General features: G+C 37.9%; 2 protein-coding genes across 2 annotated transcripts; one reads left to right on the top strand and one right to left on the bottom strand.

The window, feature by feature from the left end:
- Positions 1 to 537: 537 nt before the first annotated feature.
- On the bottom strand, positions 538 to 24,649 carry LOC146450996 (centrosomal protein of 112 kDa-like). The gene is made up of 32 exons (XM_085099860.1): positions 24,199 to 24,649; positions 22,436 to 22,502; positions 21,091 to 21,208; positions 19,817 to 19,873; positions 19,366 to 19,417; positions 18,629 to 18,677; positions 17,953 to 18,220; positions 17,508 to 17,544; positions 16,355 to 16,419; positions 15,736 to 15,822; positions 15,563 to 15,662; positions 15,149 to 15,267; positions 14,162 to 14,305; positions 13,648 to 13,743; positions 12,957 to 13,015; positions 12,148 to 12,277; positions 11,423 to 11,515; positions 11,218 to 11,277; positions 9,747 to 9,826; positions 8,911 to 9,046; positions 8,376 to 8,483; positions 8,082 to 8,183; positions 7,297 to 7,377; positions 6,470 to 6,514; positions 5,829 to 5,927; positions 5,650 to 5,736; positions 5,060 to 5,122; positions 3,576 to 3,628; positions 3,143 to 3,239; positions 2,382 to 2,471; positions 2,215 to 2,280; positions 538 to 1,534 (listed from the first exon to the last, which is right to left on the bottom strand). The coding sequence occupies exons 1-32, from the start codon at positions 24,323 to 24,325 to the stop codon at positions 1,388 to 1,390; spliced, it is 2,982 nt and encodes a 993-aa protein (XP_084955986.1). The 5' UTR covers positions 24,326 to 24,649; the 3' UTR covers positions 538 to 1,387.
- A 228-nt stretch (positions 24,650 to 24,877) lies between these two features.
- LOC146450995 (tubulin epsilon and delta complex protein 1-like) lies at positions 24,878 to 26,800 on the top strand. Its single transcript, XM_085099861.1, has one exon. The coding sequence runs from the start codon at positions 24,984 to 24,986 to the stop codon at positions 26,331 to 26,333; it is 1,350 nt and encodes a 449-aa protein (XP_084955987.1). The 5' UTR covers positions 24,878 to 24,983; the 3' UTR covers positions 26,334 to 26,800.
- The last annotated feature ends 210 nt before the right edge of the window (positions 26,801 to 27,010 follow it).

Raw genomic sequence — 27,010 nt, 5'->3', positions numbered from 1 at the left:
TTATTAGAGAACTCATTTCATAGTAAAGAAGCGAAGCCCCTCCTTCATTTCACACCTTTGTAGGCGTGAGATGCAAATTTGGACGATGTTCAGTCGTGCAAGTTGTTTACACATGCACCCTCTGAAAAATGTGCCTCAAAATTTTATAATATCACCACAGCAATATAAGATATAAAGTTCTAATATGTTTAACAAGGGTTATTCTGAAAACTAGGCCAATTTTATCGGTAAAAGCCGGAGAAAAAGGCACATGTTGTTTGTCAGTTGTTTACGCTCTGATTGTTAATTGACATCTAAAGGTGAGAATGGCCTAGCAACGCCCCTTTTATACTTGAACTTCCTGTTGAAAGTCACGATCCGGTTAAATGCATTTCAGAAAATGACATGTTAAACTGGGTAGAAGCAAATGTTAGTTTTTGAATGATCTAATGAGCTCGCATCTTTTCTATTCCGAGTAGACAAAAAGAATCGGAAGTCCACCAAGGTAGATATGTCAATACCCGGGACTTATTTTCCTCCATTGATCAAACTCACACAGACTGTGGAAACTGTTTAATCTTAACTTTATAAACAAGTTTACACGTCTTCACTATTTATAGGACTAGGTTGAATAATGTTATTAATAATAATAATAATGACAATCTTTAATGAGGAAACTTTTTCACTAAAAAGTGGTTTACAAAAAGGACCTCGAAAATTAAAAATTAAAAATTTACAATGAATAAAAATGTACACTTGCAAATGGATTGAAATCACATCCGAGTTGAGTATTTGTGGTGTTTCACACCGAGAGGGCATTATTGAAAAATTATTCTGTAGAACTAACATTTAATGATTGCATTTACAAAGATATTTACAAAATATATCAGTTTAATTTTTAGAATGCAAGGATGTCGACCTTCTTCTCATCTGGAAACCAGGCCTCAGTTTGTTCAAAGAGCGGATAACTTTATCCAGCGGATAAATCGTTTTCCAGCGGAGGAAATGTACAGAAACCAATACATTTTATCCGCTGGATAGCGACTTGTCCACTGGATAAAATTATCCGGTCTTTGAACAACTGGGGCCAGAGTTCGAATGTCTTTCCCGTACACACATGGTCACACGTGGCCCCCCTAAGCATAGTATTGGATCACTCTTTGTGGGCAACGCTGTAGCCTGCAAAACAGGCGTTAGTTTTTTTTGCCTTTTTTTTTTCAGGCGAGCGGAGGCAAACACGAGGCGAGCGCGGGGCGCGACGGGACGGGCGCCCCTCCCGTCGCGCGTGACTCGCGCCCCGTGCTTGCCTCCGCTCGCCTGAAAAATGACGCCCGTTTTACAGGCTAGCAACGCTGGTATGTGCCTCTGGTAAAGGACAACATTGCACTCGTATTTGAAAGATGCATTATTACAACTCATCCTGGTCTCGCACAGGAGAAACGTTGAAAGATGAGGAGAACTGGTTTCTAGAATCCAGTTCCTCTTGCAGCACACGTGCACGGGATTGCAGAACCGAGATTTGCTGTCTCAGCGACTCAATTGTATCTTCAAGTTCCTGATGAAAGAAAAGCAAGAAGATATGCTTAGAGACTTCAAATCGAGTAAAATCTGAAATAGTCCTATAATTTGAGAACAGAGTAGAAGCATATGCCAAATTTAACAATGGGATTGTGTGGAAAACTTGCCAAAAGCATTGGTTGGAGTAAATTTTGCTTCCCTGGATAGCGAGTTATACAGTGGATAAAGTTATCCGCTCTTTGAACAACTGGGGCCAGGAAGCTAAAACAAATACCTGTTTACTGATAGAGGAATTGGAACCGAGCGATAATGGTTTTACCGTCAGGCTTCGAGAATGGGTGGGTGGGGTTGGGGGGGGGGGGGGGGGTTAATTAAAGAGGGGGCTAAGAAGCTGATTTCAAATCGTGAAGTTTGAACAACACAACTGACTGAAACATAGAAGTAATGGGTCGCCAATCACAATGCCGTTCTATTTCCATGTACTTTGAATACCAAGTTTTCCTGAAGCAAACTGACTGATGTGTTGATGATTGGTACGACACGTGAGTTTTGAAGCATTTCTAACATGGAAATGGGGGTGGGCTTATAAAAAAATGACCTTCAAACGGGGGAGGGGGGGGGGGGGGGGTAATAGAGCTTTTATGATATTTGTAGAAAAATAATCAATACAACTGACGTGTTGAAGGAATGGATAAACAACTAATGTATTCACAGTACCTCTCTGAGGGAAGCTGGCATGAGACCTTTCATTTTTTCTTCGTATTGCAATCGTAATCTAGATATCTGTCATACAAAATGGAGGAAAAGAAATGATATGTTTCATTGGTCTTACAACTAACAAAGAAATTGTCAAATCAACGACACAGTTTTCAGATTGTACATACTCTTTCTTGTGAATCGAGTTCCGTTTGTTGCACGCGTTTCTCTAAATGTCTGACCATTGTTTTCTGTGTTTCAACATCCTGCTGCAACGACTGGCGGGAAAAATACAAAATTTCAGGGATTACGCTGTCTTTCTTGTTGTTGCGTTAAAATAATCGATTCAAAGTTAGTTAAAACTGAAACACCTAAACAGTATGGATGGTAGCAAAAGGATTTGTAATGGTTAGAATTTCTCTGTGGTTGCAATCGATGTTTTTCTGACTGAACGAATCCATTACCACTCCTAAGTTTTCAAGACCTTACTTGATAAAGACGAAAAGAAAAAACAAAAGATCTAAGGATTTACATTTTCTAAAATTGCCAATGAAATATAGGGGTTTCATTCACACAGAGAGTTATCCTCGTCACATGAAGATTTACATCTGCCTACCAAAGTGCTAATAACAAGTGTAACCTTGTTTATTCGTGGGGGAGGGGGAGGGGTGCACTGATGACAAAATTTGTTGGTCTTAACATTTGAAATTTAACATTTTAAATATCCACTTATCAAGAAGCGTAAATGGCTAAATAAAAAATAAAGAAGAGTGGGAGTTGAAATCTTTGCCAGTTATACACTGATAGAGCGGTGACTATCCAATGAGGGCACAGGAAGATTGGTCACTTTTGTAACAATTCGGCCAACTATAAACGGAATATTTAAATTCAATGAATCATGGTAATGGTGACTCCGTTTTTTGATAATTCTTCTACTTCAAAAGCAAACCTTAGCAATGGTAGAATGATGCTTCTTCACAGACGCTTTCTCTTCTTCGTATTTTGCTGTCGTTTGGGCAAGCTTCTTTTCCAAGCTTGTTTTTGTTCTGAAAACAAGAAAAAACTCTGTCTTGTAAATAAGGCAAAACAGTCTATAAGCTCAATACATGTAAAAAACACCAAAACTACTTTGGTTTTAGTCGACAAAACTTTCTCACTTTCTTCGATATTCCTCTCTCTCTAGAATGCAAAGTCAAAGGTAAAAGCAGACAAGCCGGGAAAATCGCGCGAGTGATTGATTGGCTCTGTGTGATCAAGAGAGTCTTTAAATGACACTCAAATTGCTTGAACCAGTAATTCCAACCAATACGTTCGTTTATAAATGTAAGCCCAATGAAAATAGATTCAACTTAAAAATTAAACGTATAAAACATGAGTGCTACCGGTTGATTTCTTCTTTGAGTTTCTTGATTTCATCCTCTAGAGTTTCTATAACCTGCAAAACACAAGCAAGTACTTAGCCAATGCCAACTTCCAAAGAAACGTTACCCGTTTCTTTTGAAAACGTAGGCTTTCTAAATAACGTAGCGACCGTATATTGCGTCACAGAAAATAAGGCAGATTTCTTGAAAACTTTATTGACAAGAATAACGAGTTGTTATCCTAAGCAATGTTTCAGGTAATCTGTCTTTCATCACCGCAGAACGCTGCAGGGCCAGGCAACTTTAAAAGGCTATTTCCGAGTTGCATTAAACCTCATTACGAGAAGCTGCAGGTTGGTCAAAAAAATCGAGATGAAAGCGGCAAACATATGAGTAGAAGTTGTGAGGCCTTCAATCCCCATTTTACTCGTGAAAACCATACCCAAATCCAGACTGGCCTTCCCCTATTTCAGACCAAACTGGGCAAAATTTAAACCCTATTTCAGACCATAAAGGCTAAAAAACCATACCTATTAGCGCAGCACAAAACTATATAGTCTCTAAATAGAAGAAAGATCCACGCAGTTAGTACGCAAGTTAAGCAGTTCCGAAAAGAAAGCCTGAAATTTCAGATTTTCTTTTCGCAACTGCTTAAGTTGCGTACTAACTGCAAGGATCTTTCTTCCATTTAATCTTTCATCCGCAGTCAAATATATTTTTCGTATATGATATTCGTGTATAACCTTAAAGGGAAGTCCCCCATGCTACACAGATCAAATGCTTGTGCTTCCCAATTGTCAAACCACAAGCCTTAACCCTTTCATTCCCATGGGAAATGTCATATTTTTGTAAAACGGCAACTGTGAACCCCTACACCAATTGTAATACACCAATTAAAAGGTTTTATCTGGGGCATTGTAGAAATCATTCCAGCTAAGACAAAGGAAGTAACAGAAAAGAATGAAAAGTGTTTAAAACGAGAAAATATAAACTTTAAAATACATCTCACTTTACGTATACAATGGGTATACCCCTAAACTATAGCTTAATTTACAGATCTCAGCACAAAGTTTCTTGTCAAATGGTGACTTGGTCTTAAAAGTGTAAGAGGAAAAAGTTACCAAAAATAGAGGGGTGATTAATCATGTCTTATGTAGGAGGGGGGTATATGATTTTATTCTTCCATCGTGAGGATCTCTCCAAGATCTGTTTGGTGTCCAAATTTGATACAAATTGACCCAATATTGAGCACGTAATGACTTCTTGTGCCATATGGCACTCTTGGGAGTGAGAGGGTTAAGGGACAGTTTTTTTACCACATGTGCTTTTCAAATACCGTTAGCTTTAGGGTTTTATCAATAGGAATTCCGGTATGTTTACGTATGGTGAATGAAAATTAATTTTCATGATAAAAACTGTGCACGAAGTCTCGCTTTCACAATGAGGTTCAAAGCAACTCGGGAATGGCCTATTTAGATCCTGGTGATATCGTTAAGCATCCTGACCTGTTGTCCTTTGCTGGAACGGGTTCCATATTCCTCTTCCATCTGTTTCATCCTATTGTTTGTCTACAAACACAAACAAACCCACGATTTTTAGTGTAAAAACGCGTTAGGTGTAAGTGAAAACAAGTTTTTCTAATTAAAGCGATAAAGCTCAATTTTTCAAACAACGTTAGAACATTCAGTGCCAGACAAACGCGACTTTTGTGGCTTTATGAAGACTGTTCTGTCTTTCGCGTTATATTTTGGTCATTTCAACTGCAATTTTGGCAAAATAATAATAGTTATCAGTGTCATTTCCATCATCTTACGTAAGTAATTGTCCTGATATTATTATTCTTCATCTTTTAAGACAACCAATTTTACTAAAATATACTGAGGAACAGGTGGTCAAATATTTGACCTTAAATTCCACACTGTAGTTTACGTTTTGTTTACTCAAAGTTTTGAGCAAAAATGAAGTTTGCTCACAAATTTGACTAACCTTAGACCAAAGCCAAAAGTAGTGTTGTTGTTGTTTTGTTTTAAACATTTAAATACAAGAGCAGAGCGAAAAACCTGACAGATGAATGATCTACTGTCTCTTGGCTTACCTTCTCTAGAATCTGCTCCATCTCAGTGCTGTGTTCTCGTTGTAACTGGAGTCTTTGTTGTTCAAGCTGGCTCTTGAATTTTACCTGCTAAAAATAAAGAAATCAATTATAACAACGAATTACAAGAACCGTACGGCCCTTCAAAAGGTAGAAACCAAACCACACGTTACACTTCTCACCAAGTTTTCCTCCTGTCTCTTGTAATTTTGTTTCTCTTCTTCTCTCAACAGACTTAGCTCCATCAGCTGAGTTTTGTGCGTGGAGTTTGCTTGTATTATCTGTCAACAACAACAAACAATGATTCACACACTCTGAAACTTCTCCTAACTGTCAAAAGTAATCAAAGTTTGGGCTTTAGTTTTTATTCTCTGAGCTCTGTGTATGGTAAAATAAACACATTCAGCTAAACGTCCTCGAAAAATCAGCGCAAGCACGCACTGTTTCTTCAATCAGATACTAAACCAACACCCATCACGTCTTGCCACTTGAACGCATTTTCCCGCGAAAAGCACCGACTTCACGTTTTCCCTTCAATTCTGATTTTGTTACCCTTACTGTGCTCCGAGTTGTAATTGGCTGTCGTAAAACCAAAACCAGAGGAATCACTCTCTCTCTCTCTAGCCAATCACAGCAAACGCATACAACACAATAAACCAATCAAAACTCGCAGCAAATACATGTTGTCATCAAGCGCGGGAAAATGCGTGCGTGTACCTTACGATTGGTTGACGGAGTGGCGCGAGTTTTGTGAACCAATCACAGAAGGTACTAAATTTAAATTAAGGTGATCATTTTCACAGAAGTAACACAAGTTCAATACCTCTTCTTGAAAATCTCTTACTTGCTGCTCCAACTCAGCAATAGACTGCGAAAGAAAGTTCAGTGTCATCACGACGATATAAATGAATAGTGTAAACAAACGCAACAGGTAAACAGGCTCCTTGGTGGGATTGGAGTGGCGAGAAAATCAGGCAGCGAAGACTCGGTTTCTACTCGTCCTGTTCGTGAGCTCAAACATATGCACAATAATCAGGCAGATATTTAAACTAACGGACTGCAGTACGACGTTCGACCCACAAGATGCAATTATGAGCTCAGTACTACTGAGCTCATAGTGAGTATTTGGACAATTTGTGTGAAATTTGCACAACCAGAAGATCTTGGAAAGATCTACAAATTGAAGGCATAAAATAATGCCCCCCTCCTATATAAGACTTGATTTACTACCCCTCAAACTTTTAGATTTTTTTCTTTGTACGTTAAGGGTCCAGTTGATATCTTACAACAAGCAATGCACTGAGAGCTGTACATTAAGCTATAGTTTAGGGGGATACCCAATATGTACAACGAAAAGGACAATTTTCAAACTTTCGTTTTGGACTTTTCTCACTCTAATATGTGACCTCCTCCATCTCTGTTGGAGTGATTTATAGCACACTCCAGAAAATACCTTTTAAATGGTATATCACATGTGTTCTCCCAGTTCATAGTTAGCGATTCAGAAAAATTCGGCATTTCCCTCGGGCGAGAAAGGGTTAAAGTTATAATAATTGTCGTTGTATTGATCAGTGGACGCACGCGTTTTAGTTCCGTGTTTTACTATTTACGTACGTATGACAAGCCGAAAGAGCATACTGTCTGTATTACCTTAGCGTCTTTTGCTGCCCTGTTTCTGGACTGATTTTCGTGCTCTAGCATTTTCTGATGGAGCTTCTCCAGTTGTATTTCCTAAATGCAAAAAATAAACAGACAAAATAAGCAGACAAACACCACAAAGAGAGTTTTTTTTTTCTGACACACCACTGAATCATATGCTAAGTCGGTCACCAGGGCTTAGCTTTATCACGATGGATAAACATGGATGGAGGTAGGTCAACTTCCTGGACCCGGTATTCTTGAGGTGAGCAATGAAGCCACAATAATCGGATGAGGCCGTAAAGTTCTCACAGGTCTTTGTATGTAGCTTCAGTCATAGCTTACCTTTTGAGCGCTTGGCCATACAAGCACTTACTTCGTTACGCGATAAAACTAATTGTTCCTTTTTTTCTGCCACTGGAGCCAGTGCAAAATTAACCCAGATCTCTCCACAGAGGAACAAAACAGAACGTGCAAATTTACAGCGCTGAGCGCACTGTCATTGCTGCTTGTTTTAGTTTAAGTCACAAATTTTAACGGCAAGTCAAAAATGTGTGTATGACAGACTGATAAGCTGTTCGAATGTGAATGCAGATCATAGTGACTCTGCCTCATGGATACATGGATTTCACCAGACTTTGGAAAAGGAATCAATCGGAAAGTCTCCAAAAGGAAGTTGTTAAAAATATTTTAAAAGAAATTATCAACTGGCAATGGTATACACAGAGAAGCACTGCAACAACGAACTCAAACACTGGATTGACCAATTTTGTGTCCGAATGTTTGAAGTCAAGTACCTTTTCTTGTTCATGTTGTTTAAGTGTTGAGTCCCTATCTATCTGGTGAGCCCTGAGGGTCTGGGCTTTCTCCTGCTCGTTCCTTATGTTAATCTCTGCAATCTGGGACAAAACGTGAATAGTTAGCAGTAGATTTCTATAAACATAACATTCAATAGAAAACATTCTATCAATAACAAACATAATTGAACGCGAGTTGATTTCATGGACGTTTCTTGTGGAGTTTGACTGGAAGGATCTCCTTGCTCTTTGGGCGAAACAGAAAAATGTGGCACACAAAAAAGAACAGCCCACCTCTTTCTCGTGCTTGATTTTAAGTTCATCCAGCTGGCGACTAAATTCCTTAGCTTGTTTTTCTCGAAGATTCTTTGAGCGAGCTAGATCTTCTTCAACTTTCTCCATCTTCAGAACAAAAAAGATACATAAATAAGATAACAGCAGTGAATTGCTTTATATGACACTAGAGCTGTAGCTCATTGGACAACTGACTGAAAGACTGACTGACTAACTGGCTGGCTGACTGACTGACCGACTAACTGGCTGGCTGACTGACTGACCGACCGACCGACCGACCGACCGACCGACCGACCGACCGACCGACCGACTAACTGGCTGACTGACTGACTGACTGACTGACTGACTGACTGACTGACTGACTGACTGACTGACTGACTGACTGACTGACTGACTGACTGACTGACTCACACTTTTAAATGCCACTTTTTTCACGTAAGTTCCACTGAAACACTTCCAAGACGTAACAAAGAAAACAAAACACAGCGAGTACAAGTTATCTCAGTGTTGAACAATCCATCAGTGGAAACTGTACCTGGGCTTTCATTTCATCAAACATTCTTCCTGAGTTCCTCTCCACTTGACTTTTAAAATCCTCCAGAGCAAACTCAGCTTGTTGAGCTTGCTGCTTCTGAACTTCGGACAGTTTTTGAATTTGTTCTTCACGTTCCCTGTGAGAAAAAAAAAAGAAAGTGTGAAGTGTGTCCATTAGTGACGGTATAGGAAGGATCACACCAGCAAATGAACTGAGAGACTACACTGTAGGGGTTTAGTTTAAGCAGCTAGAAATAACTAGGAACATTACAACCTACAACTCCGAAGCAAAACACTACTCTATTTTCTTGGACTTGCTTGGCTTCTTTTTTTTAGAAGAAAATCTCCCTGGTTGCCAAAATACGTTAATTTTATATCGTACAAGTAACCAAGGCGAATTTCTATGATAAGACAAACCAGCATCCAGTCGTTGTTTCCCAAACATTTTCACTGCCCGTTTATACACACACTGTAGATTCCGCCCTTACAAGACAAAGGACAATGAGAGACATTAAGCTCAGACTCGTTCGTGAGCCACGGACGGCAACCGGAAGTCGAATTTTTTCCTTTTTGGAGCGTTTTGACGCCATCGCGTTTGTAACGACAAGCCACAGATGTCCAACAAGAGCTTTTCCCGTCCGTTGTGAGGAGCAAAACCGCGCCAAAAAAGGAAACATTCGACTTCCGGTTGCCGTTCGTGGCTCACGAACTCTGTGCTTAAGCTCCCTAATAAATTGAGTTCAGCGCTCTCACTTCAGGAACGCCAAGTAACATATAGTCATTATCCACTTTACACTGTCAGTGGACTAGTTTCCTTTATAAAAATAATGAGCTTACTTCAATGCTGTTTCCAACTTTCTTATCCGCTTCTCAGACTCCTCTTCACCTTGATCAAGCTCTGCCTGAATTCCTCGAATCTAGCAAAAAAAAGAAAGGCGTATCACTAAAGACCTGATTTATTCAAAAACTGGCCAAAAGGTCTTAGGAAATGAAACCTCCTTTCTAAAAAGTGGAGCATAACACCAATATATCTATTGACCCCGTACATCGTTTGAAATCATTTGAAAATCAACCCGCTTCATCCACAGCTAGTTTCACTTTGTGGCTTAGAACTAAGTTTACTAAAATGAACGTGGGCCACTAGACATCTCCAAACTTTTAGTTGTAACGAAATTTGCTGGGCCAATGCATTCTAAAAGAGTTCACTGAAATAAACATCACAATCTGCTCATATTTCACTTTTCTGCTCATATTTCACGTATTTCAGTGCACAGGCTTGCGTTTCATGAATGACATCTACTGGGACAACGTTTTTATACACTGAAAAGTGCTTCTAACCAAGCTTACCCTAATTTGATTGGTTTGTAAACAACAGGCAATCAAAAACAAATTGAAAATAAGGGAGTGAGAAAACTGACGCACCCCTGGGATACAAGCCTTGGTCTACCTCGGAAAACTATGTCGTGTGTCCACTTCACAAGATGCGTCAAGTGACCACTCAATGAACATATTTACTTATTTACAGTAACAAACACCACTGAAAATCTACCAAACCCGATTTTACTTTAGATACAAAATAACAGAATTACACACTAGGGTGCACTGACACGACCCAAAAATCATCACATGATCATCACTTTACTGACAAATTCAATGCCACAATGTAATGCACAGTTGACATTTTTTTATTGATAACTGCACAATATAAATGAATAAATTATTATTATTACTTTGAAGCACACAGAATTGTGATTACAGTTTAACCTGTATTAAACGGCACCATATCAAGCAGTCAGTTGTCAAAGTCCCGAAAATTACTTTGGTACCTTAATTACTGTAATTCTGACCTCTATTAAGCGGTTGCAGTCACTCTTACTAAGTCCCGACAAGCTGTTTCTATTGCCTTGACCTGTTTGTAAGGGGAAGCCACTAAAATATAGTAACGAATAGCCTGCCAGGTAATTAATTTCTAACGAGCTGTAATACTGACTGTAGGATCTTTGTGTTAACGTTTTATTGGTCCATTCTCCTTTGTCATACCATTTTATCATTGCAGTTTCTTAACTGAGTTATTGATTTTGTGCATAAACTGTACATTAAGTTAGCAAATGTAAAAATGTGTCTTTATTGTGTGTGACAAGCATTCTGTACAACCCTTATTAAGCGGTCACATATCCATTCCCTGAGGGTGACTGCTTAATACAGGTTTAACTGTACATTGTTATTTTTTAAAGCAAACACTGCTCCACTGGTAAATGGATAAGATTTCATCATATATATAAATGTAGTAAAATGCTAAAGTTCTCACCTTCTTCTCATGTAAATGTTCTAAATTCATTTTCTCTTGTTTGTGTGTAGCTTCTAATTCCTATTAAAATAAATGCAATTAGCAAAGAAAATATCATTGGAAAATCGATATCAGTTTTGTGAAATTATAAACATTGTAATTTTTATGCACTCTGAGTGATGTAAACTTTGGTTACTCGAGTAAAACTCTCAAAGTAAACCCTTACCCTAAGCTGTCTCTGCCGTTGAAACTCCTCATCTTGCAGTGCTTGTTTCATCTGGGCTACCTGTGACTCTAGTTCTGCTATGGTATCTGTGGCCTGAAAATTCATCACAACAATGACTCATTGGAGCTGACTTCTTAAGATCATTATTGAGGTCAGGATAAGAGCATTTTTTACATGTTAAAATTTTTATGAAAATAAAATATGCCTCAACAGTTTCAATATTGTATCATCGGTTACATAGTAAAAGAGTCCAGGTTGACTAATATGACAATCTGAATAAAAAATATTCATTCTTTTTTATTTTTTCTTCCTTGTTCTTGTAGTTGTTAGCATAACTAGCCCCATAAACAGCCTGTGACATTTTCCCTTGGCCCTTGTTGTTCAAAGAGCGGATAACTTTATCCAGCAGATAAGTCGCTATCCAGCGGATAAAATGTATTGGTTGCAGTAAATTTTATCTGCTGGACAGCAACTGGATAGAGATATCTGCTCTTTGAACAACTGGGGCCAGATGCTTAAGCTTGTCACCATTTTAACCTCTCAAATGCTAAAGACAGGAAATAACTTTTGTTTTTATTATAACTGTTATTTGTCTATTAGAAACCAGTGTAAAGTTTCACCAGAAAATGCAAGGTGGTTGTCTGTTGGCCTCTTATTGCAACACAACATGTATAAGAATTACTCCCACAGTTATAAAAGTTACAAAAAATAAACCATAAAGATACCTTGGTAATGGCTGCAGAATGTTGCTGTTTCATACTATCCAAGCTAGCATCTGTCCTCTTGTTTAACTGTTTCACTATTGTGCTATGCTCATGGATTGCATGGGAATGATCTTGTTCCATTTTGGACAGACTGTAAGAAAAGTGCAACACAGTACTAAATATTTCTAAAATATTGTACATGCAACTCAAAGATTTTGAGCATAGTCTTACTGTAATCATTATAACTTCTGGGCCCGATTAAAAGGTAAGCGAGGTTTTCAGCCCGCTTGTTAAAACTATTTTAAATTAGTCTAATTTTAAGCTAATGGTAAGGAAAAGTCAAAGTCAAAACTGAGGGAGAAAATCTTTTTGCAAAAACCTTTATTGTTTAGTAATTAAACTTGAATCAAAGTTCTCATTAATCCAGGATTAGCTTAATCGGGCTTTGAACAACTAGGTCCTCATTTCCACTAATTCTCAACAGCCTGCCAAACATTTTGCTCACATAATTTAACAATTTGAGAAAGCTCTCCTGCATGTAAACAAATGACAGTGACTTTTAAAGATAATTTTAAAGGATGTTCTTGAGCACAAAATGGAAACTGAAATTATCCAAGGAGTAGAACATTATATTTAAGATGCAATAAGTATTCTTAAATGACAACTGATCAGCTCTGTAGACAGGGATAAATTTCATGCCACAAGGCATTTTCGACATGTATTGCAACCCTGCCCTCCCCACCCCAAGATGACAACCATTACCAATGCATTCAAGAATTTAATAACCAAAGCAAGACAGTCTTAAATGTATAACAAAGTAACGAAATTACGTTGTTTTAGTTTCTTGTAATTCACTAGACATGGATGCCACTTGTTGTTCAAGTTCTTCCTGAAAAAAGAAAGAAAAACAATTCAACTCTTTGCACTAGTTTAAAATTTGCCTAGACAATTGCAGCGCGTTGGGCTACTACAGAGGGTAGTGCAGCGGGGGGAGGGCCTGGGGGAGCTAATGCCAGCTAACAGCATAAAACAGCTTAATAAACAGCTAATCCTAACAGTTCATTGGTTTATATATTCAGGAAGTCTCATTAGTGGAAGGATGTTTCATTTGAAATATACGGTTGAGTAGGGGCTTATTCTCTAAGGGAAAGTTGCATTTCAAGTGGGCCAGGCTTTGCAATAAAACCAGCTTAATACAGATTGAAACAAAAAGTTGACAGCCTAAAACAGCTACCTCCAGCATGCCATGGGCTTACATTATTTTGGGAGGGCAAGTACAATCGCCAGGATGTTTGCACCACAAATATAGGTGGTTTAGTTTTGAAGGGGCTTACAGAGATTAATGAGACAGCTCAGAGGTTCAGACAGGTGGGGAGATGGTACAGTGTAGCTTAAAATCCAGTGTGTGCCCAAATCATAATTTTTTCTTGTTCTTAATAGAAAAGTCTTGAGTCAATTGAAAAAAATATGTTGTAACAACAAACTGCACGTGCAAGCTATAAAAATACTGATCATTGTTACCTTTTCTTTTGCAAGTTTAGATCTGGAATTTTGGAGTCCTTCTGATTCTTGAGTAAGCTGCTGTACTCTTGTTTCCAATTCCTGAATAACCAGTCTCTAATGAACAACAAACAGAAAGAAAAAAGAGTGAATTTTCATTCTCAAAGGACTTGATTATAAAGCACAGCTTTATATTTCAACATCTTAAGCTGAGCAACAAATGTTGCACGATATTGAACCGTGTGTCACCAGCTTCTTAAGACTGGAAAACAATTATTGGTTAGCGCCGTTCAACAAGTGGCAACTTGTTGAATGGAATAGAAATCATCTCTATTTCGTTCAACTGCGTTCAACAATGTTCAACGTGTTGAACGGCCTTTGTCAACGTTCAACACTTCACGACACACAAATGTTGAACAGGAGCTGCAACATTTGTTGATCAACAAATGTTGCACCGTGTGTCACCAGCTTTACGCACAATGGCTTTAGGCATCTGTCACTAACTTGTATCAATAGCATGGCTTTCTGTACTTACAGTAGTAGCATTCTGCTGATTGTACTCTGTCTCCATTTTTTGCAGTCTCTGATTTGTTTCATCCAGTAATTCTTGAATGTTCTGTGTGTGTTGCTTTTGCATCTCAAACTTTTCCTGCTCAAATTCTGCTACCTTGTCATTCAACTATTAAGGAAAAGGTGGGTTAAATAATTTTGCCATAAATCAAGCTCCAAATGTAGAAATATTATTCAAGTTCTTGTCTTTGTTCACAATGTAGACTAAGAAGTTAACAAAGAAAAAGAACGGTCCTTGAAGTAACTAAAAAACAGCAACGAATTCCTAGGAATTCCATCACAATTTCAATCTTCAAGATGCTTGCATGACAATTTTATAGTGCTTGCATTGTTGTACATAGTCCTGTTAAGGATGGTGCCTTCTAATAAAGAAGTATTTTTGCACAGTTTATGACCATGCGGGGACAGCAGATCTTAGCAAGGGCTATTGAAAATCCAAAAGGAAAATTTGGGTAACCGTGCATTTTTAGAGATAATGAAGATAATAAAGCTACAAAAAACAGTAAAATACAAAGCAATGTGTGGCATTTTTTTTTTCCAAAATAATTTTTGAAGTTTTGTTATCTCTGAAAAATGCATGGTTATACCTCCAATTTTTCTTTTTGGATACCAAAAGCACTTGCTGAGTTCTGCTTTCTCTGCATAGTTTTAAACCGCGTAAACATATCCTTGTATTAGTAGGCACCACCCATAGGAAACCCGAGTATCTTGAGATGCACAGAACGTATGCGCAGTAACAAAAGTAGGCACCGTCCTTAATACTACTGAACTCCTTGTAACTTAGTTTTGTCAGGTATCATTATTAGTTAGGTTATGTTCCAGTATCCCCTCGTATTGATCTTCCCCTAGTGTGATTTCTAGCTTGATGATTCATTCAGCCTTGGAAATAATACCTATAGCCTATTAGCAAGTGCTACACTCAGGCTGTCCGCTGTTTTTGAGGGGTACTGACCTTTTTCTCAAAGTCATGCTGAGCTGTTTCACCACTCTGTTCAGCTAAAGTCTTCAGCTCAGTTATCTGCTGGTCTCTTTGCTCCTTCATTGCTTGTGCTTCTCGAGCAAGCTGAGAGACTAAACGGAACGTTAAAACTGTTTGAATAAATGTGTAAAAAGAATATTGCAACAAAAAGTGAAAAGTGACCAACTGCACGCCAATGATTTTCCTACAGTCTTCTCCAGACTAATGTTTTGTTAAGTGTTATCAGACCAGTAGCCAAGATTAAAACATACTGTAAATCACTGTTTCTTGCATCACATCTTGCACATAATAAAAGCAAGATAAAAGTCTCTTATAAAAAGAACCACAAATCAGCCAGTTATACTCAGAGACCATCTCAATCCTTATACTTCTTTTTCCCCTCCTTACCTTTTCTTTCCTGTTTCTTAGCAGCAGCTTCCATTTCAGTTATCTTGTTTCTGTAGTGTGACTTCACTTCTTCTAATTCCATGTTCTTTCTGTCCAGAATCTTAAAGAGAAAAATCTCACGTTATGTTACTGTAAAGCTACTCAGGCTCTGTAGTGATTTAATCTCCAAATACCTTCTGAACAGCAACATCATGCTGCTGCTGAAGCTTGAGCTTATCTTCATGATATTTTGCTTCAACCATTTTTGTTCTTAGCTCAACCTGGAAGTAAGTAAAATAAGTATTAAGTAAAATAACAGATGCTATTGTACTCAGCAAATACACATCTCTTAAGGAGGATCATGGAGGGTTTCAAGGAGTATCAACTTCCTCTGAGAGTAATAGTCACTTTCAAGACTTCAAGAAAGCCTTTGACTGCATCAACAGGTAAACTTAAGTATGTTTGCAGTGAGAATGATGCATTTTTTCAGTGAGTGACACAGGCACACTCGGAAAAAAAGGAAACCTGAGTGCTCCTATCAGGAGTCAAACCTAAGATCTTCTGATTAAACTAGTTCGGATGCTCTACCACTGAGCTACAGGAGACTCGTTGGGAGCTAAGGCCATTAAACTAGGTTCATGGACAAACATCCTGCATACTGCTAGGATTTGAATGCCATTAGTTTGAATTTTATTCAAAATTTCACACACCTTTTGGTGCTGAGATCAAAGCAGCATGTGACTCAGAACTTTACAACAGCTCTACACACATTAATTTGTTACACATGTTCCAGGCTTGTACAAGATGCCTTACCTCTCTATCACTTGATCGATTGAAACTGTGATCATCTCGTAAAGTTCCATTCACAGATGAAATACCTTTACAACACAGAAAAGTAAATTGCAAAATAAACACTTACTAAGACAGGAAGACAGGTTGAGTTTTCAACTTCAGGGTCAGCATGTTATTGAAAGGGCAGTAACCCTTTAGAGAAAGGGGAAAAAAAACCCAGTGATCCCAAGGAAAGCTCATTACAGTCCACTCTCGCCTTGCGGAAACCCCGCTATTATGGACATTCGCTATTACGAACAAAATCCAGATCCCCGGCGAAAGCTTTAGGGGTTTGACTGAAACTGACTCCCGCTATTACGGACTCTCGTTATTACAGAATTACGGACACTTTTGTGGTACAATTATAACAGCTTTATTGTTTTGACTCTCGATAAAGCGGACACCATGAACTTCACATGTAACATATATTGCAGTCTGATGTTTGTCGTTTGTCAAAACACACTTCAAAAGACTTCTGGAATGTTTATTTTTGCGTAAATTTCATTAGGGGCTGTACAACTTTTTCACTCTTGAGCCTTTCCTTCCAGATTATTTAGGAGAGAGCAAGCTCTCATCCTCACATTCTCATTGACTGCTTAGCAGATTCACTACTGTTGCTAAACTTGTCTTACAAGATATTTTGGGTCGCCACATATTAAGTCATAAATAACTCCAGATAACTGGAACGCGGCTCAAGCCCGAGGCTGCCACCTCTGTTGATCCTCACACCCCGCTATTGCGGACACTAAATGACGTCCTGAGGGTGTCCGCTATAATGAGAGTTGACTGTACTTGTATTAACTTACTTCTATCATCCTGTAGCCACGTGTAGTGCCAGAAAAAATCCATACCCACCTCCCCCCCCCCCTCATGGAAAGTAATCAGAAATTCCTAGGGGGAGGGGGTCTTAAAACTCAAAATTTTAGAAGCAAAGTATGAAGCTAAATTGGAATTTCCCAGGGGGATGGGGGTGTAAAGCAAAAAAACCATCCATAGGGGGGGGGGAGTATGGATATTTTCTGAAACTGCACATTAAATATTAGGGGATGAACAGTTCAACTTAGAATGGAAGAAGCTAGGGAATGCACACACTGTAATAATTATTATTAATAGTTGTTGAATAATTCTGACCCACCTTTTGTAAATCCATTGTAGTGGTTTGTTTTAGAAGGCTAGGAGAAAACAGAAATTTAAAACAAATAGTTCAGTAAAGCCATCAGACAAGCCCAAAATTTAATGTACAAATTGACCTTTTTATTTTTTACCACTCCAGTAAACTCCAAAGAGTCTAAGTGATGGGGGTCTTGAGTCACACTTCGGCCTAACATAGTTAGCATGCTCGTATTATCATTTTACAATTCCCATCTTGGCTGCACAGGGTTACCACCCATTGGGATAAAAAAAATCCCTCACTTCCTTTAAAAACATCTCTTTTTCTCGGAACGACATGTTTTCAGCCCCATCCCCAGGTTCACACTAGCCCTGTAGACATTAATAATTTTGATAACAAACAAAAAAAAAAGTTCGAAGCCAATCCCAGAGCCCAAGATGCCACCAAATAACCGTTAGGGTGTACTTACAGGGGACGTTGAAGGATAACCAGAGTCAGTGTGCTGATACTCTGAAGGACTCCGATGAGATGGTGGAGAAATACGACCTCCATATCTGGACTCTACAATATCATCATTGTATCCTAGCGAGAGTCTTCCCTTGTAACGCTTTTCATCAAGAACATGATCAAATCCTGGAGCCACTTCATAACCATTCTTTTCCTCTCTGCTGGAGCTGCTGTGAGTCGTGGATCTCGGTTGTGGAATTGGATTTAGACCACTTGTTGTCGGTAACTCTCTGCAACAAATGTATAGAAAATTAAAAGGCTTACTGCAAGAGATGCACAAGTGATTATTGGACCTCAAACAAATAATTGCTCCAAATAAAAGCTATTCCACTCCAGTGTACAGATTGATTATCATAATTATAAAATGAAATGTGGTTGATCTGTATTTAGTTAAAGACCTGAAGGCTTAAATTTCCAGTACACAAATCAGCTTATTACTTTTTTTCTGTGAACCTGAGAAACTCAAACAAAAACAGAGTCAACGCCCAGTTTTGGTTTAAAGATATCATTCACGTTTTACTTAATGACCGAGTTTCTTCAGCTTTTATCTATAGAAAGTATGCTTTTCATAATGTTGAAACGCACACAACATCAAAAATAAGAAGTAAATAAGGAACTGAGTTAAACTTTTAAGTCACCTTCTTTGATGCAGAGGAAAGTTTCCAGATGCATCGGAATATACACTTCCTGAAAATATAAACAGCAAGGTTGATCAGAGTTTACTATTACTGTTTGTTTTAAATCTCTGTTCACAAGGATGTCACTAAGAGCCAGCTACTGGCAAATTTCACCATCTGAAAGGGATCTTATCACTGGCTGAAATTCCAATAGAACAAGTTCCTGAGGCTAATCTTAAATGCACCATCCAACAGAGCCGGTCAGGCTTATTAATGTTGCCTGCTGAGGCTTTTCTTAGCTACATCCCTATAACTGTTTCTGGTCATAATATTATTCAGATCTCCATTTTTCTCATCTTTATTTCAGATCCTAAACATCTAGAAGTGTTTACAGATCTTGCAAACCACAAATGAATCAGAAATCACAGAAAATACATGTACAGTTGAACCTCCGCTAACGGACACCTCTCATAAGCAGACACTTGGTCATGTTCTCAGCTACATACAAACACTAACATTTCCAACCTCCTAAAACGATGTCTGTTTACAGGAGGCTTGACTGTACACATATATGATGACAACAGCAGGAAAATGCATACGAGAAAGACACAATTAGTTTTTGTTTCACTTTAACAGTGCATTTCACAAAACTTTTGATGAACTGTTTCCAACGTTTGCTTGGAATTTTTGGAACTTCAGAAACTGTTTGTCAAAAGTTTTGTGATTTCAACTTGAACGTTGCACATGTACATTAATACCTGATGAGCTAGCAATTTCTTTGAGCCAATCCGGGGGCTGATGACCAAATTCCTGGAAATGAAACAGTCAACATGATCTTCAATATTATTTACAGACAACAACATCACGGGACCAAGTAAGCAACAATAAATTATTTTTTCAAAAAAAAAAACCAGTAATTAACTATGTTTACAAGGACCACCGCAACAAAATAAAAGTACCAAATCCTGTAGTGAAGGATCTAATCAGCGAAAAAATTATAGAACAAATAATCTACAAAAAGAGCAAGGCTGATTTCATGGTCAGGGAAGTAAATTTTTCCAATATTTCGAAAGGCAGCCTTGTGAAATCAGCCTTGCTCTTTTTTTAGATTATTTGTTCTATTATTTCAAAGCGATGTCACAAATATATCTGGAAAACAAATGATGATAATTAAAAACAAAAGATTTACTAAAATGCACTTTTAATTACCTCTTCAAGTTCCACACTAGCACTTTTTTTGCTAACTGGTTCATCAAGGTATATAGACTGCAATAAGAACATTCACATGTTACATGACAATGATGTATTACTGCAACATACATATCAGGTCGAGATAGTTGACCTCTGCCATAAGAGAAATAGCATTTCTCACAACTACACTGTGAGATACTATTAATGAGATTCCTGGCATTTATTTTAACTCATAAATTAATGAAATGTCCGTTGTACTTGGTTGTAGTGTCACAAATTACATGCAACTACATGTGTTAATTACTGTTTTCTTCTTGTACTTAATATTTCCTCCAACTGGAGCACTAGTTGAGTTTTAATAAAAACAATGTATTTATCACATTTTTACTCAACAACTGTATAGGCATATAAAGGTTGGATATTTGGCAAAATTTTAGCCAGAGCAGTGTCTAGGCATCCTGTGGACACCTAGTCTCCCTTGCAGCCGCTTTTAGTGTTGTGTGCGGAGGACCGTTGCGACAACAGTAAAAATGACTGCGAGAGAGACTAGTGGACACCCACTTATTGGAAAAAATGTTCTCAAAAATTCACTCAATCCTTTAAAAATTTTATGGGAAATCAGTTTTTGGATAGCCAATTTTCAATTATTGCTGGCTAAAAGAGACTTTCAGCGGTGACAAGCTAGGCACCTTGGAATTGAGTACATTACTTGAGTGCCTGACAATCCCTACATGTACATTGTCCTAAAAAAGTTTAACTAGACAGATACATGTCCACATGTACTGTGGATCCCCATGTTTTGCAAAAATTCAGTGAATTTTAACTTAATTGTTAAAACAATTTTTAGTATATCAGACACATGTCTCTTAAGGGCGATTTACACGGTACAACTTTGTCGCATCCGACAAGCTTACAACAGGCCTACGACACAAATAGTTTCACGTAAATCAAACCTACAGTTTGCATACAACTGTCGCGTACGTCACAAAAAATGTTGTAGGGTTTTAAAACACGTTTTAAAACAGATAAAAAAGAAACTGTTCATCAGCTTTGTTTCTCTGATACCAGTCAGAAAAAAGTCATAGGCGAACTCTTTGAATTTAGCCCACAAGATCAAAAATAATATTGGAAAAGAACTGTCTCTTATTTAACAAAAACTATGTGTTCTAAATAAGAGCTAATTTGGTGCAATTTGGATTTCACTGCTAAATTCCATTAAGTACATTGTACAGTTTTCAACAAAGCCCTTCAATAATAAATTATTGCATTTGACTACATACAAATAGATGTACCATGTAAGATGGTAGTGGTTGAAGCGGTCCTGCCTCTGGTCGCCTGGTAAATGGTTCCTCCAACAGACCTCGTTTAACCATATGAAGCAATAACTGCGCATATAAGTTACGATTTTTTCTGTAAAGGTACAAAAAGAGCGTGCCAATTTTAGTCTCTAATGGCAGTTATTTTTTTAACATAGAATCACCTAACCAAGGGCATGCGAAGAAAAGCAATACCACAATGCCCAGAACTAAAGGTGGAAATTAATACCCCTTAAAACACCAATGTCAGCCAAAATTCAACTCAGAAAACAAAATACAGCAAGGGTTTTTTTAAATTTTCTTATTTGCAAAAATACATTACTTACACAACTCACAATTCAGGCTACTTAATTAATAATTATTTACATTACTAACAATACCGTATTTACCCGAATAAGCGCCACGGCACTTATTTAATTTTTCGTGTCTCCTACATTTTGACTGTACAAGCAAATGCTGACAACCTCCTTACTGCAACAGTTACAGGGAAGAGAAAGAGGGAGGTTGGGCTTGTCATACCGTTGAAGTTTACAGCCTTCACGCAAGAACTGAAGAAGAACGCGAACATTTTGAAGAGAGAATTGAATGAAAGAGCATCAAGATATACTCACTTCGAACTGAAAAACATCACTATTGATGAAAATAAATTCCCATTGCTGGCTTAGAACTGCATTGCAGCAATTACAGTGTATTTTTATCATTTTATGGAAATACTTGAATAAGCGCCGCACCGGAGCTGCGGCGCTTATTTGAGGGCGGCGCTTATTAACCATTCCATTCCACGTGCTGCGCTTAATCGAGGGCGGTGCTTATTCGGGGGCGGCGCTCATTCGAGTAAATACGGTATATTACTCTACTTACAATACAATACTTTTTTTTGATACAGCAAGGTTGTTGCCTGTTGCCCTTTGAGGATTAGAAGTAAAGATCCTAAGGATCCCTCTCAAGTTCCTATGAAATCCTAGCACATATCTTCAAATACCCTTGCAGATTTTTTTTGAAGATTTCCACCAGGGTCAGTATTAAAATCTGTATGGTTATACCACACATTTACTGTAAAACTGGCAAGGTGTTTACATTCTACTGGTACAGATATTGAACAAGCAGGTACTTGCATATTGAGCAGTTTCAACATTTACACAGATAGGCTGTGCAAAACTTGGATGAAACACCCATGTATGCAAATTCTTTTACAAGTCCAAACCTTAGAGCTGACCATATAAAAACTTGGCCCCCAATCACCTCAAGACAACACATATCTCTACTGGACATTTAGGCCAGTATAATTATTAATATATTAGTTTGTTGTCTGTTTATTTACCTTCCACTTGTCCCTGGTCCAGGAGGCTCACACAGCTTCTTGATCCATAATGCAACTCTTTGCCTCTCTACAAACAATCGCAAACAAACATGAACTCAAATAAATTTTCCTGTAATATTATAAATCTTTCTTTACAAAAGCAAGGTTTTATTCTTAATTTACAGGTCCACATCATTTGTTGGCAGGCAATCTCATGAACCATTCTCTGGGTTGTCAACAGTATATCACATAAAAATGATTATCATGGTATTCTTTACATGTATTTGAGACTGAACTAGAAGTTATAAAATATAAGTTTTCTTAACAACAGCAGTCAAACTTAACATCTGTAAAAAAAAAAAATGAAATGTTGACTTCTGACTAACTGGAGAGGCAATGGTTTTCTGGTTGGGTACTAATTAAGAGAACCTGGGGAGGGGAGTCTAAAGCCAGCAACACACCTGGCCATTTTATACACCGATCGCGGCGAATTTGATCACCAGCAAAAATTGCAAGCGATTTTCGCCACCGACTGGCAATTTTTTTTGTTGATCTCGGCGATATGGCAGTTTTGAAAACTCATGTGATAAAATCGTCCTTTGGAACCTGATGGGTTGGCTTTACTGGCGATTCGCAGGAATAAACGTAGAAAATTGAGGGAATGGGCACACTTGGCGAATGCCGGTGAATTTAATCACCGATATCTGACATGCCAGATAAAATCGCCAAGTGTGTCGCTGGCTTAATGGATATGTTCAGGTTTGAATTGGTTTTTGTTTAAAAGTTCTCAAACCAGTTTCATTGATTCTTGTGTTCCTTGTTTAAAAGATTATGGTAATGAATCGGCAAGGAAGATAAAAATAAATTAAAACTGGTTTAAAAAATTTAACCCCATAATACAAGTACACAGGGTATGTCAATAGAAATTATAAAAAACAGCCCCTAAAAGGTATCAGAATATTGTTGTCTAACAAATTGCTAGACAACAATATTCTGGTACCTTTTAGGGGCTGTTTTTTTAATTCCTGCATGTTTTTATACTTGAGCCATTATGGCTCAAGTATAAAAACAGGAATTAAAACTGTTATTAACATAATTATTGGAGTTAGCACTTAATATTACTCTCTGAATAGAACCTGGATTTCCTCAGTACCATAACTACATTAGTTTTGGCACATGAGAAATTCTGAAAAAAAAATGGCACTGATAACATGCTCAAGTCACAAGGGCACAACACATTACTAGCTGTGTTTTTGTCTCCCGAGAAAATGCCCTTATTAGAGCAGGTGCCTAGATTTCACTCTTTTCCTTGCAATCTGTAAATGTTTAAAGATACTCTACTACTGGCTAGGATTTTGAACTAAGGCATAAAGACGCTTAGGTATTGCATTTCTGAATTGTAAACAAAAATTGTGTGTTTACAAAACATAGCACCACAAAACAGAAGACATGTCGTTTAATTAATTAAAAGCCTTCTTCAGTGAAAGACTGACTATGATCTCAGTTTCGGCCCCTGTCCAAGCTTTTATTACTTTCCCGAGCACAATCAATCAACAGGGATTTACAGTTGAACAACTTGGAGTAATGAAGTTATGAATAATATTATTACAGTAATCCCAATGTCATTATCTTAAACCCTATGGCATGGCGGCATTTGTTTCTGATTTTTGACGATGTTTTCTCCTCAAACATACAACAAAACTCCAAACCCTGCTTAAACTGTGAGTGTCAATTAGCACAATCAATAATCATAAGAGGCTAACAATGAAAAGGTTTAAGCTTACCTGACTTTTGAGGAAGACGAAGGACAAACGGCTTCATTTCATCTAAATAACGATCAAACATCGTGTCCTGTCTTTCACTTAATGACCCATTTAGTGCACCAAGGTCGCTGAAACGATGAGAAGCCATTTTGTCGGTTGACTTTACAACTGGATATCGGTAAAAGTCACTTTATGCAGTCACGGGATTAGAAACGTCACGTTGAGTGAACCCAAGAGATTCGGTTTCTTTCTTGTTTTTAATACGATGTTAAAGACGGGCTGTTTTCACTCCAGGAATCGATATACACCACAGCTTCCTCAAGTTTTGTTTTCATTTCAGCCCAAGAAATACACCAAATAATGGTTCTCTAAAGAAAAACATCTGTCTTTCCCGTAATAAATTATAAATGAAGTTTGTAAAAGACCGCCAACCGTCGAAGCACACAAAATGCAACCATAAGAGACGGAATAACGATGAGAGCCTGGGAACGAGTTACCAGTTTTTTGTCTCGAAACCTGTTTGTTGTGATTTGTTGTTATTTTAAATGTTGTTGTTTTGCTTTGTGTTCCCTTTGCCTTTTTTACTATTAAAAATGCTCATTTTTTCATTACGAACTAAAACGCGTTCCATCTTTCTCCCAATTTCCTTTGCCGTGGTCCCGCATTCATTATGTACAGTTATCAGTTTTGAATTGCCCATGCGCTAACAGGTCCAAGATGGCGGCAAAATTCGGCCCGCAAAATTCTACAGTTTCAACGCAAAAAAAGTGAATGTTTTAATTCGAAAGGAAGCGTTATTTGATATTATGGCAAAAATTCGAGAGACAATTGAAGCTCTTTGCACTGTATTAAATAATTGCTGCCCTGACAAGGTGTCCGCCGAAAGTTTTCGACAAGCTAAGTTTGACAAAGAAGAAGCGACGGTCACACTATGGCAGACTCTCCACGCGGTTCTTCGGACAGAAAGCTTGAAGCCATTTGGTAAAAGCGATCACGATGTGGTGAACTTCTGTAAACATAAGATGTTTCACAAGGGATATCGCGTAAACGACTTTTTTCGGCTTCCAGAGGACATGTCTCGTGGCAGCAGGGAATTGATGTTGGCTTTGGGTTGGCTGATGGCTAAAGATGATGTTGTGACCAAATTTATAAACAAACTTGAACCTCTGATTTTTGAAGATCCACCGATGGACTTTTCATTGTATGATAAAATTCCTCTTCCAGCGGCGGTTGGTGACTTTACAGAACCATCGAAACAAAAGGACTCTAAATACTCTGTTGATGTTGCTGAGCGTTTAATACTGAACTACAACAAACTATATTCATCGCTGAAAAGTCTTTTGGCATCAAAGGATGAGTACACAAAAATGGTTTGTAAATTGCACACTATTCCTAAAACTTCCAAATCGCAGAGTTCGAGCCATTTCTCGTCACAAGACATTTACTTCTTGCGCCATCCTCAGAAATTGGTAAAATATCAAGAAAAGCTAGAGTGGTTTTGCCAGTACACTAAAGCTCTTGTCTTTTGGTCTCTGAACGAGCTAACATTCTGGAAATGGATGGAAAGCGTTCTGGATGCAAAAGTGCTTAATGACGGCAAAACAGAAGATGAAATCGAAAACACTAATGGTTGTCAGCAAAATGAACTTTTTAAGCCAAGTAGGGCTTTGCAGAAAGCTAAGGAACACCAAGTTGAACTTTCACAAGTCTTGAATGCCCAAGAGCCGGTGTTCAGGAAAGTCTCTAAACGTTGGAAGAAAATCAAAGCAAATCTGCAGCAATCTTGTGAAGAAAGAAATGAGAATCTAACAGAACTGTTGTCTTCACTTGATCGTGAGCTTTTATTAGAGATAAAGGAACTTCAGAAAGATTTCAAAGACCCTCAAGAAAATTTAAGGGATTTGGAACCAAGAGCAGTTTCTTTTTGCTTTAAGAAGTTGAGCCAACCAGACTTAAAGACAGGAAGAGCATCAAAAGAGATTACCAACAAATCAATGGCATCACAGGAAATTGCAAGGTTAACACAAGAGAAACAAGCTCTTGAAGTTAAACTTAAAAACTTAAAAGAAAAACACAAGGCTAAACTGTTTCAGATTTCACAGACGCACCCAAACCTTGTTTGTATCTCTTCTGATTTGAGAGGAAATACATTATAGAATTGGTGGATCTTTGCGGGAAGTGAGGATTTCAGTATATTGCTATGTTAACGATTTACTAGAACCTGCTTCATTCCTACATCTTGTACTGAAGCTTCACTTTTTGAGCTAAAACGAATGCATTTCTGCTCCCACAGCTTGGAATTACAACTTATTTTCGATTTACAAAGTTTCCACAAAATAACATAGCCAGTAACAAAATTCAGTAAAATTTCATTGTCAATTTGAAATTATAATAATTATTTCTGAAACAAATTTGTTGGTTTTTCTTTGGGCTTAGAAAATAATGACATACAGGAGTCTGTACAATCTAGCTCATTGTGTTTATCTTGAAAATACTTCACATCTGAGGGTCTGCAAGATTCAAAACAGTAAGACTTGGGAACGAGATATTCCAGACAGTTCCTTGGGAAAAAAAGTCAAACTCAAACTTGGAACCCAGGATAGAAAAAAAAAAAGACAGAAAAGGAATTCCTAAAAATAGTTTCCACACCTGAGCTGAAGAGGGATGTATACAAACCAAGAAGGGAAATAATGAAGTGTCCCAGGATCAATCTTGTTGGAAATGGACTCAGTTAGTAAGTAAGCAAGTAGTTAAGGGGTGAGCTATCGCAAAAAATGGGAGTTGAAGACGAAATGATTTCAGTACACATGTTTTCTCCACTCTAAATTCTCTA

The sequence above is a fragment of the Pavona decussata genome, unplaced genomic scaffold (genome assembly GCF_977016875.1).
Source record: "Pavona decussata unplaced genomic scaffold, jaPavDecu1.1 SCAFFOLD_416, whole genome shotgun sequence".
Taxonomy (NCBI): Eukaryota; Metazoa; Cnidaria; class Anthozoa; order Scleractinia; family Agariciidae; genus Pavona; species Pavona decussata.
This window is presented reverse-complemented; position numbering and strand designations above follow the sequence as displayed.